General features: G+C 35.8%; 1 protein-coding gene across 1 annotated transcript; it reads left to right on the top strand.

The window, feature by feature from the left end:
• Nucleotides 1-1,162: 1,162 nt before the first annotated feature.
• On the top strand, nt 1,163-15,146 carry LOC142638287 (G-type lectin S-receptor-like serine/threonine-protein kinase At4g27290). Its single transcript, XM_075812315.1, has 7 exons — nt 1,163-2,676; nt 2,783-2,896; nt 13,321-13,478; nt 13,573-13,783; nt 14,154-14,391; nt 14,470-14,620; nt 14,699-15,146. The coding sequence occupies exons 1-7, from the start codon at nt 1,326-1,328 to the stop codon at nt 14,990-14,992; spliced, it is 2,517 nt and encodes an 838-aa protein (XP_075668430.1). The 5' UTR covers nt 1,163-1,325; the 3' UTR covers nt 14,993-15,146.
• The last annotated feature ends 5,008 nt before the right edge of the window (nt 15,147-20,154 follow it).

Here is a 20,154-nt window from a genome sequence, read left to right as displayed (position 1 = left end):
CTCTCACATCCTAGTTTATAAGCTGGGTTGCACCGACACGCCATTTTTGGCGTCGTGTCGGTGTCCGACACGTATCGGACACCGGAACCGGTACGATTCGCCGGACTCCGGTGTCTAAGCAGTGTCTCTTTTTTTTTTTTTTTTTTCGCTTCTCCGACACGGCACCGACACGGCTCCGACGCCGCGCTGACACATCCGACACGCCAGCAGTGGAAAAAAAAAAGAAAAAAGAGAAGAAAATCACAGATTCTCAAGTCAGACCAAAACCCACATCTCAGATTCTCAATTTCTCACTTCTCAACCCACCCACCCTCCCTCTGACCTCTGCTCGCTGCCGCTGCTGCTGCCGTTGCCCTCTGTCCATCGCCGGAGCTAGATCGGGCCGATCGGCGAGCTCCATAGACGTCGCCGCCGTGCCCAGTCCCTCCCGATCTCTCTCTCTCTCTCTCGGCATGGACATCAGGTCCCCGACCTCCATAAACGTCCCGTCTCTCTCTCTGTTGTTTTTTTTTTTTTTTTCTTTCTTTTCTTTTAGATATTTGGCCGGTGACGTTTGGGTAATTGGGTGAATGAGTTAGTTATAAATAGTCACTTATTATAAGTGACTATTTATAAGTACAACGTGCTTTTGCTTTTGCTTTTGTTTTTTTTTTTTTTTTTTTAAAATCCCACTCTCACTGTCACTTTGTGAGAGTGGGATATAATGTAATGTTATTATTGTCATTATGTGCCAAATATAATGTTGTTAATTGTTATAATATAATATTGTTATTTCTATAGTTTTATTAATTTATTAAAGTTAAAGTTAAATATTATAGATGATTTTACTAAAATGAATACTGAAAGTATAAATTGAAAATGAATATGATAGCTTTTGAATGTAGCTTATTTAAACTTTTGGTTTGTACTTTAAACATTTTATGTGTATTATTGTACTACTTTGAGTATTAGTTTACTTATTTGTAGTTCTTAGATAATTTAACTTCTAGACATAAATGTATTTTATGTCTAAAAATATGCCTAAATATAAAATTTAATTAATTATTTAATTGCCGTGTCCATGCCGTGTCGTATCCTTGTTTTTCAAAAATTGCTGTATCGCCGTATCAGTGTCCGTGTCGTGTCCGTGTCCGTGTCCGTGTCCGTGCATTATAGTTTATAAGTCGTCGGAACCAAGACAAACTACATATAATAAATGCGACATCTGCAAAAGGGTGTAACGTGGAAATTTCTTGTTCACAACAAAATGTATACTCTTCAAAGAAACAACAGCTATAGCTTGAGTCAATGCATGGCCTTCTATGTTATAGTCTTTGCTCAGAATAATGGGTCTAACTTTTACATATTGGCTAATTAAGAGCTCTAAAGAACAGAAAGCAATGGACATCTTTGCTTCTGTGCTTTTGAGTTCCAGTTTACTTCTTTTCTGCTTTGTATTCTCGGATGCTGCTGACAGTATTACTCAATCCCAATCCCTCAAGGACATTGAGAACACAACCTTGGTCTCTAAAGATGGTGGCTTTGTCCTGGGGTTCTTCAGTCCAGGTACTTCCACAAACCGTTACTTGGGAATTTGGTACAACAAAATCCCAGGTAAAACGGTTGTTTGGGTAGCAAACCGGGGCAATCCAATCACAGACTTGTCTGGCGTGTTGAACGTAAACAGTTCAGGTAGTCTTGTTCTTCTCGGCCAGAATTCGACATTTGCTTGGTCGGCAAATCAAACAAAAGAGGCCAGGAATCTAGTAGTACAGCTTTTAGATTCAGGAAATCTAGTATTAAGAGAAGAGAATAAAGAAAATCCAGAAAATTATTTGTGGCAAAGCTTTGACTATCCTTCTGATACGTGGCTAGCAGGGATGAAGCTTGGATGGGACTTAAGGATTGGTCTGGATAGGCGCCTAACTGCATGGAAGAGTCCAGATGACCCCTCTCCAGGAGAGCTGAGTTGGGGGATTGAACTTCATAATTACTCAGAATTAGTCATGATGAAAGGGTCCCACAAGTACTTCCGTTCCGGCCCATGGAATGGCCATTTTTTCAGTGGTATTCCGGAGTTACAGGACACCCAACTTTACAAGTTCAAGTTTGTCTCCAACAAGGACGAGGTATACTTCATGTTCGAAATGATTGAAAAGTCTGCAATCACAAGAGCAGTTTTGAATCAATCACAATCACACTATCAGCGCTATGTGTGGGTTGAAGAAAAAAAAGAATGGAGCATGTTCTTGGATTTGCCAAAAGACAAATGCGACACTTATAAGTTATGTGGTCCTTATGGAAATTGTATCATGGGTGAGTCACCTGTCTGTCAATGTGTAGAAGGATTCAAGCCTATATCACTACAAACTTGGAACCCAGAAGAGTGGTATAAGGGATGTGAACGCAAAAAGAAATTGAGCTGCCAGGATAAAGTCGGGTTTGATAAATTTTCTGGGCTCAAAATGCCAGACACCACGTATTCTCTGTTGAACGAAAGTATGAGACTTAACGAATGCAGGGTCAAATGTTTGAGCATGTGTAACTGTACGGCTTATTCAAACTCAGATACTAGAAATGGAGGTACGGGATGCGCAATGTGGTTTGGGGATCTAATTGATATTAGACAGATGGCAGCGAACAAGCAGGATGCTAATAGCCAGGAAGTATATATTCGAATGCCTGATTCAGGGCAAGGTATGAGCCATCAAAGCTAAAATCTTTGTTTCCATCTGTTTTATTGCATTGAAGTCGGTTGCACTTAAAATATTTTTTCTTTTCTATTACAAATTCAACCATGAAGTGCTGAAAAATAAGCAAAAGAGGAGGGTGATTGTAATAGTTGTGGTTGCCATTGCCGTAGTTTTTGGGGTGCTCTTGATTCCCTACTGCATTTGGAAAAGGAAAAGCTTGAGAGGTAATATTACTTTCTCTTACCTACTTTGGAAAAGATATTGCAAGATTGTTTAACTTAACTTCTAGAATCGTACAGTACTGCTATTAAGATTGCTAAACATATATTTGAGTTTATATTTTATGTATTGGCCCCAAAAAAAAAAAAAAAAAATCCCATTTAGCCGAACCTTAGACTCTACTCTTCCTATGTAAACCCTGTTAAGAAGGTTTTACACTGTGTTCACTAATTAGAGTAAACCACGTAACACTCGTGCGTTCCATCACTCTCTCTCCTTTTTTCATCGTCAATTTATTTTAACATCGTTTCAGAGTCTTTGGCCTTCAATTACTTCCACAAATCATATCTCCAGTTTCAGTCTATACATATCGAACCGCAGACACAGATCTGAAACACCCTAGCTTGCTGCCACCACAGGCACAAGAACGCCCAGCTGTTCTCAAAGCCACCAGTGCTCTTCGTCTTTGATTCATTGGCTGCACGGTGCCATCCTCTTTAGCATCGTGTCCATTCTCCACCTTCCTCGGCCATCGGGCGATTCCAACAGCTCAAGTTGGGTGACCGTCTTTGCATACGCCTTTGCTCGCTATCTGCATATCTATTCACGGAGGAGGTATACCCTGCTTCAGGTGTATGCTTCCTCCCTCCAATAAGCTGATAGAATTCATCCGCTGTGGGTCGCACCAATTGTGAGGGGAGAAACATACACTAAACAGGTGTATTTTCTCCTATTCACGACTCTCACCAACAGATAGCATACACCGTTCTGTCTTTCACTATACAGATCATGCCCAGTAAACATGTTGCACATGAGTCAAACTTTGAAGTCTTGGATTCATATTTTCTCTTATTCAACGATTCACGAGGGACACGTACCCCACTTGTCCAAAGCTTTTTTTTCAAGTCGACGAAGGGAGCAAAGTACACGCGGCCTAGCCAACCCATATTATCTCTTCCAAACAAAAATAAATAAATAAAGGAACAAGTAGCCACCTTTCAAAAAAGAAAATCTCCAAATCATCCCTTCACACGCTTTCACTATGTCACTTATCACGTGTCACCCAAAGTTCATTGTCACTGTCATGTCAGCCCTCTTACATCAGCGTGACATCATCGTGTCAGATCACCTTCATCCCACATGCCACTTTATTCGGCTGAACCCGATCCGTGAACTTGTCAGAAGATAATCATGTTAGCACCCATCGTCTGCCAAGTCACTAGTCACGTTGGTGCCACGTGAACACAACCATTTAAAGTGCCACGTCAGACATTTCTGCCTTGTAAGCGAGTGACGCACACATGACATTAGCTATAGGACTCATACAACACGACTCGGATCCAACACTGTTTTCTAAACCGCTTTCTTAGACCATTTCAGATCTTCTTAAGTTTATTCCAAAGTCCAAACTTAAGGCATCATTAAGCTTTTTCCTTGAGTTTGATGTATAGCCATTGGAACATAATAAAAAGAAAAGACCACAGTAAGTAAGAAAATTCGTATAAGCTTCTTGAAATAATTACACAAGTCAAATAAAGTCACTAGACTAGGATGTTGAGCAAACTTGAATCATTTGTAGTACTTGCAGCAGTTGTGTTTATTCGATGAAAATTTTCACTTCTAGGTATCTCTTTGGTCTCATTCTATCCTCGATGGACTAAGTTATTTTCGATAAGTTAATCCAAGTCCAAAACTTAAAACAAGCATATTCAAGGCTAAGTCACTACACTATATTTAACTTCAAAGTAATTCATAATTGCATAGAAAATAAATTTAATGCTACAATTAAGTAATTGCATGAAAAGTAAAACATTGAAGGGGAGCATACTTTCATTAACGTAATGAGACATAAACAATCAAGGATTATTCTAATTTAAAATAAAAATTTAAAGGATAAAAAAATGAGTTAATTTATGTACTCGCTTGAGTGGAAAACCAGGCTTGCTCAAGTGAGTAAGTACATGCAGGCTCAAGCAGCTCACTAAAGCTTGCTCAAGCAAGGCTCCGCCTAACTTTTGTTCAAGGCTCACTCCAGTGAGAATTGTAGAAACAAAATTTGAATCTTGTTATGATTAGAATTCTAACCCCATATATAAAGCCTACTTAAATCATCTTATGCACGATTTCCACTTAGATTATAGAGGAAGAAAGGTAGAGCTTTTAGGATGAAACTCATGTATTTCATCCCATGAGCTTTTATGAGAAAATCCTTCTAGTTCCATAAAAAGCTTGTGATCCAGAGTTTGAAACCACGGAGCCTCTCTTCTAGTGTGTTCAATTTAGATCAATCTCCAAGGAGACACCTTAGAGTGTGCCAGAGGTTTTGATTTGTCGACGTGAGCATGCTATTCATGAGGGATCCATACAAAAAGAAGATCAAAGTTTTAAACCTGTTGTGTGTCGCAACAATGAATTACCTATTGGAATTGTAAAGTCTAAGTACAAAGGTTTTGTTCTAGATTATAAAGCTCCTTATTTTCTTGTGGATTCATTAGTTGGGATAGATTCCCCTAATAGTGGTTTTTTCTTTGGAGATTTCTCCATCAATTTTCCATTTCGTTACTATCACATGCCCCATGCTTTTATCACTTTTGGTATTTTACTTTATGACTTGTTGACTTGCTGTTTTGTGGTTGTTAATGTTAACATTGTGGATCATGTGATAAGTTAATTCAACATTAAATAATAGTTATTTTGAAAACTTAATTGAGGACTCTAAACTGAATTTAATAATTGGTATCAAAGCAAAGGTACACTTAAATTCTGAAATTTAACATATGTTGAAATGGGTGGACCAAAACTGAAATTCTAATAGAACAATGGTCCGAGGAACAACTCTTAGATTATAACTGCAATAGTAAATGCTTAGATGCCATCTTTACATCTATCTTTCAAGAAGAATTTAGAAGAATCGTTATGTCTAAAACTATTAAGGATGCTTGGGTTGTCTTAGAAATTACAAATCAGGGAACTAAAGTTATATGAAACTCTGGGCTTCAAATGTCAACTTCTCAATTTGGGAATATTAGTATGAGTTTAGGATGAAACTTTTGATTAATTCTATGCCAAATTTAATGACATAGTAAACTTTAGCTTTAACCTGGGTGAAGAGATATCCTTGAGCCCAAATTTATTAGGAAAGTCCTGAGATCTTTACCTAAGAGGTTTCATCGTAAAGCCACAATATAATAGAGGAGAGTACGGATCTTGACACTATCAAGATTGAGGAATTAGTTGGATCAGTACAGACATATGACCTCTTTTTACCTCAAACTAATATAAACAAGACTGTTGCTCTGAAAACTGTTAAAGAAGAAGAGAGTTATACCTCTGATGAGGATGAGATGAAAGTGGATGATAAAGCTCTTTTGGCAAAAAAGCTTTAAAATCTTCTATAGTTTAGAAAGATTAAGAACAAGTACAAAACCCATAGAACTTTTGAGCTACCAAAGAATGAGTTTAGTGAGAGGTCTAAGGATAGGAAAGAACAGAACTATCAAGTCATCAAGCATCATGAGTGTTTTGGTTATGGACATGTCAAGGCTAAATGCCCAAATTATTTGAAATCAAAAGTAGGATATGAATGCCACCATGAGTGATGAGTTTAAGAGCAATGAGTCTAACTAGGTCTTTGTTGGATTAAGGGAGATGGAGGGAGAGTAGAGTAGAGTTGGCCAAATGAACTAATTAGACTCCCATCTACTCTCCCTCCATTCCCTTCAATCCAAACAAACTCTAGATGGACTAATATGCTAACTATCACCACCATGCCTAATATCGCGGAAGCCTAAAGAAAGTATACACGATACTCTTTTGATGAAACAAAAACTAAACTATTAGATTTTGGTAATAAACCTCGAATCCACGAGGGGTTTCCCTAAATCTACAAGGAGATAAAAACTAGAATCTACCAGAAGAAAATTTGACAAAACGTTTGTTTTTATTGATAATAGTCTGCTTTACCGTTGACGGTTACAAAACATATAAATACTAAGAAAAACGTTTGAAACCCTAATTCACATTAATTATGCGATTAGGTGACAAAATACTGAAATTTACCAAAAATGGTAAAATTGAGTTAAATGCAAAATTATAAATTACTGACCTTAAGAGTCGTTCGAAAACAAATGAGACTTTATTCTGACCTTTAAGTAAAAAGTTATTAAAGAAACAAAAATTACTATAAACGGAAAAATCATAGTTTTTGGGACCAAAATGAAGGAATTCACCATTTTTAGGGTGTACCTCGTGGAAAAGTTATGATTATTCCTCAGAAAGCCGTTTTGCTTCAGGCTACTAGTTATGATTATTTCAGGCACACGTCAGAGTCCAAGAAGACCATGGCGGTCTGTTCTACATCAACGCCCTCAATCCAAACAAGCCATTAAGGATGAATTATGTGACGATGCCACCCTACAAAACTACTTATAACAAACTTTTTATGGAATGTATCAAATTTCAGAAAACTTTTGAATTAGCCAAAAAATTCAAAAGGTGACTGAACTTGTAGAGAAGGTGACTGAACTAGTAGTGAAGTTACATGAAGCCAAAAAATTGGCTGAAACATACAATAATGAGAATCACTGACTTGTAGAAAAGGTGACTGAACTTGAAAGTGAGCTAGGTCTCGCTAGAGCCAAGTTAGAAAGATAAAGGGAAGTTCTCAGAAGCCATGTTTTGAAACAACTGGCCTAAGGTACATCGATATAGAATCTTTTGTCCCATCCTTTTTTATGTCTTGCGGCACAGAAACTATGTTTGTCCCCCTTGCTAAATCATTGGGCTAAGGTAGAGCAAACTCGAGTAGATAAAGGGAACCATCTCATAGGTAGATTATATGTCTCACAGCCTATCTCTATATGGCCACCTAGGAAGAATAGAACCCCACATGCTACTTAATTCGGCCACTTTTGGGTGCTACTAGACATAGCCATCCGAATCGCTTCACGTTGAAGTCTAAGATTCCAGTGTCACAACCTGCGGCTAGAGATCAAGTACCTTCTGTCAGAAGCCAAGATAAATTGCTTGGTGACGTGTTCAAACCTCGTGCTCGTTGACTCTTGGAAGCCAAGGTTGGAATTTGCCTCACTTTGCGAATTCCTTTTCTCAATTAGCCTATAAACAGTATAGGATCAAAGCCTCCCCAAGTTCACAGCCCAAGATCATGTTGTCTGGGTGAGGAAGGATTCCAAAACTAAGTGTCATTCTTCGTGTCCACTTCTTTGATACTTCCAGTCTAGAATTGGAAATAGTTTCTGACTCCATAGACTAATTATAATAGGAGTTTGTGTACATTATTGTATGTATTTATGCACTGCATTTCATGTTTTTCATTTGTTTTAGCATTGTGTGTGCTTTTATTTTTTGTCCAAATTATAAAAACGACAGAAAATTAAAAAAGAAAAATACAAAAGAATGAATGAAAGGGGATAAAAAAAAAATACCTTGTTTAACCACACTACACTAAGTAATACCATTGTTTTTTTTTTTTTTTTTTCGAGCATGGATTCTTCTGGTCCAAGTGTATCTTGTTTGCATTTGTATGCACAAGTTAGTTTAAGCTGAATTTGGTTGCATGTGTAATTTTCTAGTAGGCAATTGGTCATGTGACTGGCGTTTTGGTGATTTGATGCAATACCATTCATTACAAACTCTAAAAGAAAAAGGCTTAGCATACTCTTAAGTATTGTTTGTACCGTGTCCTCATGCTTGATAGAGAAAGTTGGCGTTCCTGTATTTAGCAAAAATAGGAACACTGCATGTAAAAATGGGGTGCTGATAGAAAAAGCAGATAATCACGGTCCCCTTTCCAGCGCACCTGAAGGTATGAAATGAGGAGTGTGGACCTAGGTCATGTAGGCATAAAATAAGACCCTTGCAGAGATGTTCTAGCTATGGTGAGGTGAGGTTCCTACAGCACCAAAATCACTTGGGAATGGAACCTCAGAGAAGAACGAGAGATATTGATAAGAAAGCTTGAGCACTTGCATCTTGTATAATAGTAAAAGACATTTTAGCCAATCAAGTTTAAAATTCACTTACATCAAGTCATGCAAAGTTGTGTAAAAATACATAATTGCTACAGTAATCGTGTAAATTTACATTAAAATTATTTGTTTTGCATTTAGTTTTTAATTTTTTATTATTTTTTTAGCATCTTTAGGAGGAAAGAAGAGAGTGAATGATAATTGTTATGTGTGAAAAAATTAAAAAGAAAATCAAGAAAAATTATGTTATCCAGCGCAAATTAGCTCAATAACATTAGATGGACCCGGTGCCATTATGTGGCCTGGTGTCAAGATACTATGAAATATGTTTCTAAAGATAAGTCCCTTTATGAGTGGTGTTCGACAAAACAAGGAGAGGTGGAGCCATTAAGTGTAGACCTGGTTTCCCTATTAAAGAATATAGAACGATCATGAATCACATTTCCTGTGCGCGTGAAGGCATGTGATTAGGAAGGCGGACCTGGGCCATTTAGGCAAAAATTAAGACCCTAGCAGCGGCACGCAAGCTAGTTGTTTGTAGTGATTATGGAAACCAATAATACTAGACTTGGGCCTTACCAATTGACCAACGTCATAATAAGAGTCCCTGGCACCGAATGAGCCAATTAAAGTTTATCTATATATGTGTCATGCAACTCTTGGCCCTTCAAATCTAGTGGCACTTGTCATTAGATCTTTAAGAAATGGATTCATATTTTTCACCATTCATTTCTACAAAGGGGTAAATCTTCCATTTTGATCAAAGGATGATCAAGAAGAGGAAAAAAGGTGATAGAAAATCAATATGGTTATGAAGGTAAAGGGTATTTTCTACAGGTGTGGTATCTCCACTTTCAGTAACTTTTTCTTATCACATTTTACTTCTACCCCCACATAACGCTTGGAGCTGGAGCTTAGTTCCTGTGTCATATCATTCTTGTTTGGTTTTGCTCACCTTGTTCCTCTCCTAAACTCCACTCTCTACCTATAATTCGACATGTGTTCCCAAAAAATCGAGTGGAGCATTAGGTTTTTATAGCTAAGCAATGCTGGCATTCTTTTTTTCTTTTTTCTTTTTTTCTCTGAATAAATATTTTATTCAACAACCAACACCAAAACAAGGATTGCTGGCAATTCGGGGACTGTGAGACCAATCTGGAAATTTTTTTTCACTTATTCGAAAACTGGTTTACTTTCCTTAAGAAGGAGGCGCAAGGATTGTAGGGTAGGGGTAGCCTTCACCATAACCTAATATGGAAATTCTCTTAGCCTTGCCAGTCTTTTTATTTACATTACATGCACTTAAGCTACTTTAAGTCTCATTCCATATGCATTCAATTCTTTCTACAATAAATAAAAAACTGCATGAATGCTATTAAAGCAACGTCTTCGCTTGACACTCGCCTAAACTTTTCTTGCGAATTCTTGAAGCGTACTCGAGCAACTTGTTAAATTCTGCTTGAGCAAGACCTTTCTGGTAGTTTTAGTCTAATTAAGTCTTGTAATACCCTTGCACGCTGCATAAACTGCTTCTGACCTTAGCTACTGTTAATTTGCACCAGTCAAAATGTCTCATATTAATAATATTATAGCTTTCCTTCTCACTTAGATTGTTATTGATCTTGGCCTTTAGTTCTACAAACGTAGTTCGTATGTATGATCTTAAATTCTTGATTCTTGTTGCATCTCACATAGGATTTTGATATATATATATATATATATATTTTTTTTTTTACTCTTAGGATTGGCTTTTGTTTCTACTTTATTGAGGCACTTAGCAAAATTTTCCTGTGTTTTTATATGACTGTGGTTACTGGTTAGTGGGTAAAATTTGGAAGAAGGTCATGTATTAACTGAACTCGTCACTTGCACATTAATATGCCTCAATCACAGTTTTTGGCTTAACCTCAATGTTTAAGCAGTATAGCTGGGTTTTTTTTTTTTTTTTTTTTTTTTTTTTTTTTTTTTTTTTTTTTTTTTTTTTTATATGCATATCAAATGATTATTCATGCGTTTCTTACATTTTGGACAGCATATGCACCACATCTTATGTTCTTCAACTTGGCGCATTTGGTATCAGAAGTAGTTTTTGTTTTGGGTCTTTCGAGTGGCAATTTTGTGTGTTCTATTTTTGTAGCATCTCCTTGGTGCCGTTGCTACACATATTGCTAATGCCACTTAGTGCCCGATGCCCATGTCAAACATTTATTTGTATCTTCTTGCATGCTACATCTTTCTTGGAATCTATGCACTACTCTATGGTGGGGTTTTTTATTTTTATATTTTTCACTGCCTTGTTTGAGCTAAACTATTTACTCAAGAGACCTCAGACTGATGGGGAGTATTCTTCTGCCTGTTAGTATTTTGTCAACGAAATTTAAAAATATGCTTAAAGTATCGTTGATTGAAGAGGCTCGCTCAAGTGGAAACTAAGGCTCACTCAAGGTTGTAAATACTTGCATCCCAAATGGCAAGCGAGGCTTCGCCTGATCCTCACTTGACTCTTGCTTAAGCGACAATTATGGAAACAAAATTCAAATCCTATTCTTATTAGAATTCTAATCCTACATGATTTCCAATGAGGTTATAGCTAGATGCAAAAACTCAAAGCTTTTAGAGAGAAAACCCATGCCTTTCATTCTATAAGCTATCATTAAGGAAACCTTCTAGATTTTTATGATCTTGTGATCCGAATTAATTGTTGATCAAATCTTCAAGGAGGTGTCAGACTGCATTAGAGTTTCTAGTTTGTTGATGTGAACATATATATCATTTGTGAATCAGTGACGGACCTATCATGGGGCTGGGGGGGGCCATGGCCCCCCACAATTTTTGAAAAAATATATATTAGTATATAAATTTACACAAAATTTTAGATCTTGACCCTTACTATTTATTCTTGGCCCCCTTCCCACAAAAGTTTTACAAATTGACAAATGAAAACCAAAAAAATGACAAAAAATTACACAAAAATGATTATTTTGTCTGCTCTGATGAGTTCTCTAAACTTCTCTCTATTTTGTTACTGTAGTAGTATTTTTTTAAGTTGTTGTGGGCTTTGTGACATTTAGACTTGTCTTTATCTGTATATGTGATAAGCACTTAAAAAGGAAAAAAAAATGATGCAAAAAAGTTTATTTGTGGCTGTTACTAATTGATGGAAAACGGTTTTCCAAAAAAAAAAAACTGATGAAAAACATTTATTATGTAATTATTTCGTATAAGTGTATAACTTGCCTCTTATCAATTTTTTTTTTTTTTTGAAAGAAACAATAGAATTACCCCTTATCATTTGATTGCTTGAGAATCATTAGATTTTTGGATATGCAACTTTTGAAATATCCCTCCTCTTATGCTATTAATTAGCCAATATTTTAGCAGATATATTGATTTAGTAGATATGGGTTTAAACTTACCACTGCACACCCTTGATGCGATGGTCACTCTACAAGTATAAGTGCTTCTAGAGTATGAGGGGCAAGAGCCGGAGTTCAAGTCTCTAAAAGGGAGCTTTATACACATATACACTTAGGTTAGACTAGAGTAGTATCTTGTATAAAAAGAAAAAAAGAAAAAAAAAGATATGGGTTTAAACTTTGAACTGCAGTTATTAAAATATAGCATTATAAAAGGTTTGGGATAGAATAATATGAAAAGAATACAGCCAAATTTTTATGTATTTATAATGCTAAATACATAATTATAATAGTTATGATGTCACTATTTTGACTAAAAGACAAAGAACTACTCATTTTTTATTCTTTGTCCAATCTAGTTTTTAAAACTATAATAAATTCCTATAGTTATTATGACTCTAATTTGATTTGTAGATTATGGGAAAGTATAGTTTTTTTCAAAAAGAAAAAAAAGAAAAACCAATAATGATATTGTCACCTTGCCTTCCGTAGCATTGATATCCCAATTTCTAAAATCCTCAAACAAAAGAAGTTGCCCCCACCCCCCCCCCCCCCCCCAAAACTTTGAGTCCTGGTTCCGTCTTGTGAAGAAATCCAAAAAAGAAGTACAAAGTTCTGAAGTTGTTGTGGTCACAACATACAGTGAGTTATCTCCTGAGATTGTAGAGTCTAAGTACAAAGCTTTTGGTCTAAATTATGAAACTCCTTTTATAATGGACTGCCTTAGTTAGGATAGGTTACTGTTAGTTACCATTGTAGTGGTTTTCCCTTTGGGTGAGTTCTCCATTGGTTTTCCCCTTCAATATCATATCATATGTCTCGTGATTTTATCGCTTTTATTATTTTGCAAGATGACATGGTGACTTGTTGTTTTGATTGTTAACATTGACATTCTGGATCATATAATTGATTTAATTTGAAATTACATAACAATTCCACTCTATAATCAATAGGTCTAACTGAATTTAATAGTTGTCATATTTAAGTTTATTTTGTATAATGTGAAGCCAATCTTGCTCTTATTAGATAACATGGAGAACAATGTGATGTTAGACCAGAACATTGAATTCCAAAGTGAAGACATTGAGGTCCCATTCTTCAGCCTAGCAACCATAGTCACTGCCACTAACAACTTTTCAAGTGATAACAAGCTAGGTGAAGGAGGCTTTGGACTTGTATACAAGGTAAATCTACAAAATAACTTTATAAAGACCATAGAAAAAGCAGTTATCATCATATTTTATATCAATAAAATCTGCTTACAATGTGAATTTACAGGGTACACTAACAGATGGACATGAAATTGCCGTGAAAAGGCTTTCACGAAGTTCTATGCAAGGATTGAATGAGTTTAAAAATGAAGTTATATTGATTGCCAAATTGCAACACCGTAATCTGGTGAGGCTTTTGGGCTATTGCATTGAAGGAGAGGAGATAATGCTAATTTATGAATACATGCCCAACGGAAGCTTAGACTCCTTTATTTTTGGTATGAACTTCTCAAAAACTTAATAACTTTTGCCAAACTTTATGATTTTTTTTAATGACAAAGTTTCTCCAAACCAATTTAGATAAAAGTTCCTCCATCCTACTAAGTGACAACTTAAAAAACTACCCTTATTTAGTTTGAGTCACACAAACTACTTAATAGACAAATGCTCTGTTTAAATGATTTAATGAATTATGCAATTTAATACTTATGGATGGTTTTATGAACAACCGTACATAATGGATGGGAGGAGATTTTTCAAACCTGGTTTGAAGGAAAAATTTGTCCATAATTTTTTATTATTAATTTCAATTTCTTCTTTTATTGTCCAAGTTGGACTTCGTATTAACACAAATGAGAAACTTGCTAGATAAAACGAGAGCTAATGTTTTAGATTGGTCTATGCGCTTCAATATTATTTGTGGGATTGCACGAGGGCTTCTATATCTTCATGAGGATTCTAGATTGAGAATTATACATAGAGATCTCAAGGCAAGTAATGTATTACTTGATAGTAAGATGAACCCAAAAATTTCTGACTTTGGCATGGCTAGAATCTTTGGTGGAGATCAAACTGAAGGAAATACAGATAGAGTGGTTGGAACTTAGTAAGAATTCTTAACATGCTCTGTTGTCAACATTGTTTTTCCTACTCAAAGATTTTTATTCTTAATGATGTTTTGCAGTGGTTATATGGCACCTGAATATGCCATTGATGGTCTATTTTCAGTAAAATCTGATGTATATAGCTTTGGAATATTGTTGCTGGAGATATTAAGTGGAAAGAAAAATCGAAGGTCTTTCCATCCAAGCCAAGGTCTAAACCTTGTTGCACATGTAAGTTCTCAAAAGTGTTGACTTTCCATTTCACATAAAATTATACAAATAATGATAAGAAAATTTTAAATTTTTCAGGCATGGAATTTATGGAAAGATGGCAAACCTTTAGAACTAATTGATACTTACTTGGAGGACAATTGCATCCGGTTGGAGTTTGTTCGTTGCCTTCGTATAAGTTTCTTATGTTTGCAACAACATCATGAGGATCGGCCTAACATGTCATCTGTGGTTATGATGTTGCACGGAGAGAGTTCATTACCTGAACCTAAAGAGCCTACTTTCCTGGTAGGGAAAAAATTGTCTTCATCAAGCAAGAACCAATCACCTTCAACCAATGAAATTACTGTTACACTGTTAGAGGCTCGATAGCTAAACTCCATATCCATCACATTATACTAAGTGCTACATCCACAATATTTTCACAAAACTTTTACGACAAATTTTAGGTGGCAGGTTGTTACTGGTGGGCAAGAAATTAATGTCAGTGGTGGTTTCAAATCAAAACTAATAACGACTTGTCATCTAAGATTTGTTATGAAAGTATTGTGGATATATATATATATATATATATATATATATATATATATCTCCAAATTGATATTTATATTGTACATTTTGTAAGTTAAACACAATTGTATTCCCAAGAAGGTGACATGATATGAATCTTATTTGAATGGAAAAGGCTTAAAATGACATCTTCAATAACCAAAAAAAAAAAAAAAAAGGTTTTAAGGCTACTTATAATCTATTTAGCCAGTTTCTTAACAAAGAAAAAAGTAGTTCTAATGAGACTTAAAGTTCTAATTCAAAAATGTCTCTCCCTTAGGATGGTGGCGAAGAGCCAATGGTGAATAAGCTTAGACAAAAGTGATAAGGATTAAGAAATCAACATATGATTGGCATGTGAGCAATGAAAATAAAATTTGTTGTTTTATTGCTTTGTGTTGTTTGAGTGTTGATACCCATTTTTGATAATATGAACACAAAGGTCAAATGGCAGAAAAGCCCAAACCGAACCATGAAAAAGAAGAAGCAAAGCAATAGGGCCACACCCTTAAAGGCTGGAAAGTGAATAAGCATGGCCCAAGCAAGGGGCTCAAAGAGAAAGAATTCCTAAAAAGACAATGGATAGAACAAATTGGCCCATGGGCAATGTGGAAGAGTCAGCCACAATGAGATGACCCTCTTCAAGAAATGAGAAAGAGTCTTCAATGGGCACAAGGAAGAAGGAATGAGGCAAAAACCCTAATGGGCCAACCTAGCAGGAATTAATAGAAAGGAATAAGGGAAAGACCTTGAAAGCCCACGAGCGCAATTGAGCAATACAAAATAAGGCAAGCCCAACAAGCCCACACCATTCTCCTTAAAGAATGAATGCAAGTGGAAAGCCTCAGTCTTGACAAAGAATAAAAGGGACAAAAATCAAATAACAACAGCAAAAACTGCATGCGAAAGAAAGAAGGCAAGGCATGAAGGAAGAAGAGAACAATGTAATAGTTGAAGCACCACCAACCTATACCCAGTCAATACAAGGAGTGTGGGCCCACAGCTAAAGGAATTACAAAGGATGTGGTTTGGTGAAAGGGGGAAAATAACCTATTTTTCGTATCCTGACAAGACCTCTTTCGGGAGATACTCAGCTAGGAAAGCATCTTTACCCAAAATAAGTAGTAAACTAACTAGGACCACTTGATGCATGCTAGAGGGATTGGTTAAAAGAAACCCAAGGTTTTACCATTCAAAGGAGAGAGAGAGGTACATGGCTAAATGAAATGGGTGAGAGTTTGTCATGGTCGGGATAGGTAGTGGAAGAGAGAGAAGACATTGTAAATGCATAGAGGTAGTGGAGGTTGAACCCATATGGCCAGAAGGGTATTGGGCACCTTTGAAGAGTGTTTGCAGCAAACAAAAATGGTTGGTGAGTGTTGAGGGTGGTTTCTTTACTCCTTGTACCCTAGACATGTGTTTTGATGTTATTAGACAACTTCTAGTCTACGATTATTCTAGGAAGGAAGTTGGACCTGACGCTCTTGTGGAATGGACTTCAAGGTCCCATTCTGCCACTGCCAGTTTGTGCACAAACATTGAGTCCAAAGTCTAGGGGACAACGCTGCAAACTGGACTTATTCTACATTTCTATTGCAGAAGGAACATTTCTCTATCTTCTACTACGAAAATGACTTTTCTTAAATTTCTACTATGCAGTAAAGCTTTTTGCACTTTTCTGCAATGTGAATGATTATTCTTAATTTTCTACTACAAAAAAATTTCTCCACTTTCTGCACATAAACTCCAAAGTCTGAAGAAAATATACATCAAGCAAATGTTAGTTTACAAGGGTTAGCGTACATATTCTCATACATACATACATACATACATACATATATACATACATGATATATATATATATATATATATATATATATATATATATGGTAGAATAATGATTAGAAATGCACATAATAACAAAGAAATAATGAAAGCTTTAGCAGAAATAATCATGGGTAAAGAGTCTTCGCATTAGGATGTTGACTAAAAAGATCTCAATCCTAACTCACACAAACTTATTACCAAATAAGGCTATAAAGTTATGTGGTTTGGAACATGAGTCAGAGTAGTCATCTTTTGGAGATTGCAAAGAATGTGCTTTGGTGTTTTCCAAGGCAGGGAAAGGATTCCTAATGATGCATGCTAATTCTGCCATGGGTACTCTGCTTTCTCTTTTCTCTCAAATATCGTTTTATTTCTCTTTTCTCTCCTCTCACTTTCAACTCACTATTCAGATTTCCTTGGTTATTGTGCTGTTGTGCTTTCCGATATTAATGGGTATTGTTCCTGCTTATACCACAACTCAGTCCATGCTCTTTTCCCTTTTTACTCTTATTTTCACCCACCATTTTGTCTACTGCAAACACCCAATTAACCGTGTACAAGTGGGTTCAATCCTACTAAGGAGTTTCAGTCTATTCCTTACAACAAATAGCCTCCCCATTTTGAGTAAAGGCCAGTCTGCCACAAAGCCTCCTCACATCTTTTTCCTTGAAATTGTAAAGGCCTCCATTAATTCTCTTTTTCCTTGTCCTCTAGCATGCATCAGATGGTTTCCACCTACTCATTTCCCATTTTTGGTAAAGATATTTTCCCATCAAAGCATATTCCCAATAGTGGTATCGGCAAGATACCAAATCTAGGTTCTTTCCTCCCTCCACCAAACCACACCCTCTACAAACTGATCGACCGTGGGCCCTACTCCCTCACATGGCTAGGATGCAAAAAGGCAAAACTCAGACTTTACCTTACTCACTTGCCTTGCTACTTTTGTATTTTCTCTGATTTTGATTTCTTTCTCCTTCATGTGCCTTTTGCTAGTTTTGCTTTGTTTTATCATGTTTCTCTTTGCTCTTTTTTCCTTCATGTGTTTCCTACTTTTTTTGCTTTGTTTCTTGCTACGTTTGTCATTTCCTTTGGTTTGGTATTTCTCTCATTCACACAGTTTTTGTTGTTGATACTTTCTACTATTCATTGTTTCTTTCCACTGTGCTTCTTCATATTAGGTTTAACTCCTATCGTTATATACAAAAGGATTTGGGCCTATGTGGGCCAAATAATCTTTACTGGATCAAAAGGGTCTTGGACCCAATTTTCCTTAATCTGCCAAAGTCATTCCGCAGAAGATTTGTATTTTGTTGTCGATCACTTTCCCTTCCATTTCTTTCTTAGCCTAGATGTAAGTCTAGGATTTTATTTCTTTATTTTTTTTTTTGTTTCTTTAGGCTTTCATTTTTTTTTTTTGGTTGTTTCTTGAGGCTAAAAGAGAAACACATGAGCTTGAAATAGGAACAGTACCCATAATAGAAAGAAATGATAGTGACATAGGCAATTTGAATAGAAAATTGAAAGAGAAAGAAGAGAGAAAAGGGAAAGAGCAAAGTGAGACTTAGAAAAAAATAAAAGAGTTAATATGGCAGAAACAACATGCATCATTAGGCAAATATTTTCCCTGCCACACATAATAAACCCACTCTTTGTAATCTCATTCGATGAAAAGCAGCTATCCTAACCTATCCTCCAAAATGTATAACTTTATGGCCTAATATGGTAATAAGGTTTTATAAGTTGGGGTTTAGGCACTCTTTAGTTCACTTTCTACAGAGACTTGTATATATATATATGTATGTATGTGTGTATGTATGTACGATTCTACTGCTCTAAATATGCTTAACCGTTGACAAACTAATTAGATTGACTTTCTTACTATAACACACACACACACGGATATATATATATATATATATATATATATATATATGTATGTATTTATATGTATGTGTGTGTATGTATATTGCTTGTTGTCTTTTTGGGGTGACTTGTCTTGTGCACAGACTAGCTCTGAGCAGATCCTACAGAGATAATGAGTCAGGCCCAACTCTCCTACCCATTGCAGAGAGCCTTAGCCCAAAAGCATAAAAGGCCCCTACAATGAGATATTACATTATCAAATTTATTAGGAATCAAAGATTTGTTGGCAAATCCTAAAAACAAAATATGTCAAAATTAAGTTTTGTCAATAAAATTGTATTAGGGTCGAGTCTAGATCAAAAGCTCCTCCAAGACAACAAAATTTCAATATGCTCAAATCTGAAATGCTCATGAGCTTTTACCGTTGTCATTTTCCTTGATAATTTTTGCCATTATTTGGGCTTTCAAAATGAACTCAAATTTGACTTGATTTGAATTTTAAATGAATGAGATATAGCCATCTAAATATGGCATAGTTTCCATTTGGTTCAACATTTTGGACCTAAAATGCGCGTTTGTCAACCAAAAAAGTCAAAATGCGTGTTTGGTAAAAAAAATTTAAAAGCATGTTTTCTCCCCCAAATTCAAACATAAATATTACCATTGGAAAGTTATAGCGTTTTCCTAAATTGCCCATAGTTTTTTTTTAAAAACCCAACTGTACCCCTCTATTCTAAAGACAAAATGCACAAAAAACCCAATAACTAAAAAAAGATTATCTAATCAGACTTCAAATTCTAGTTCAAAAATGTTTCCCACTTAAAATGTTGGCTAAGAGCCAATGTTGACCACTTAGAGAAAAGTGGTAAGGATAATCATCGAATGATTGGCATGTGAGTAACCAAGATAAATTTGTTGTTTGCTTATTGCTCTATGTTGTTTATGAGATATTACATTATAAAATTCATTAAGGTACAAAGATGTGTTTTTAGATCGACACAACAAAATATTTTAAAATGAAGTTGTGTCATTAAAATTATTTTAGGGTTGAGTCTGGATAAAAAGCTCCTCAAAGACAACAAAATTTTGATACGATCAAATTTGAGAAGCTGATGAGTTTTTGCCCATATCCTTTTCCATAATAATTTTTCCCATATCTAGGTCTTCAAAAAATGACCTGATTTGGATTTGAAATTAATGAAATATAGCTATCTAAAGATGGCATAGTGTGATGATCTCTTTTTTTTTACTAAATTTAGGCTAAACCTATTGGTTTTGGACATCCTTAGGAG

This window comes from Castanea sativa, chromosome 6, assembly GCF_040712315.1.
Source record: "Castanea sativa cultivar Marrone di Chiusa Pesio chromosome 6, ASM4071231v1".
NCBI lineage: Eukaryota > Viridiplantae > Streptophyta > Magnoliopsida > Fagales > Fagaceae > Castanea > Castanea sativa.
This window is presented reverse-complemented; position numbering and strand designations above follow the sequence as displayed.

Excerpts from the sequence above, each read along its gene's own strand:
- LOC142638287 (XM_075812315.1), top strand. The coding sequence starts at position 1,326 with ATGGGTCTAACTTTTACATATTGGCTAATTAAGAGCTCTAAAGAACAG. Across the intron at positions 13,784-14,153 it reads CTTAGACTCCTTTATTTTTG|ATAAAACGAGAGCTAATGTT; the intron begins GTATGAACTTCT and ends GAAACTTGCTAG. Across the intron at positions 14,621-14,698 it reads GTCTAAACCTTGTTGCACAT|GCATGGAATTTATGGAAAGA; the intron begins GTAAGTTCTCAA and ends TAAATTTTTCAG.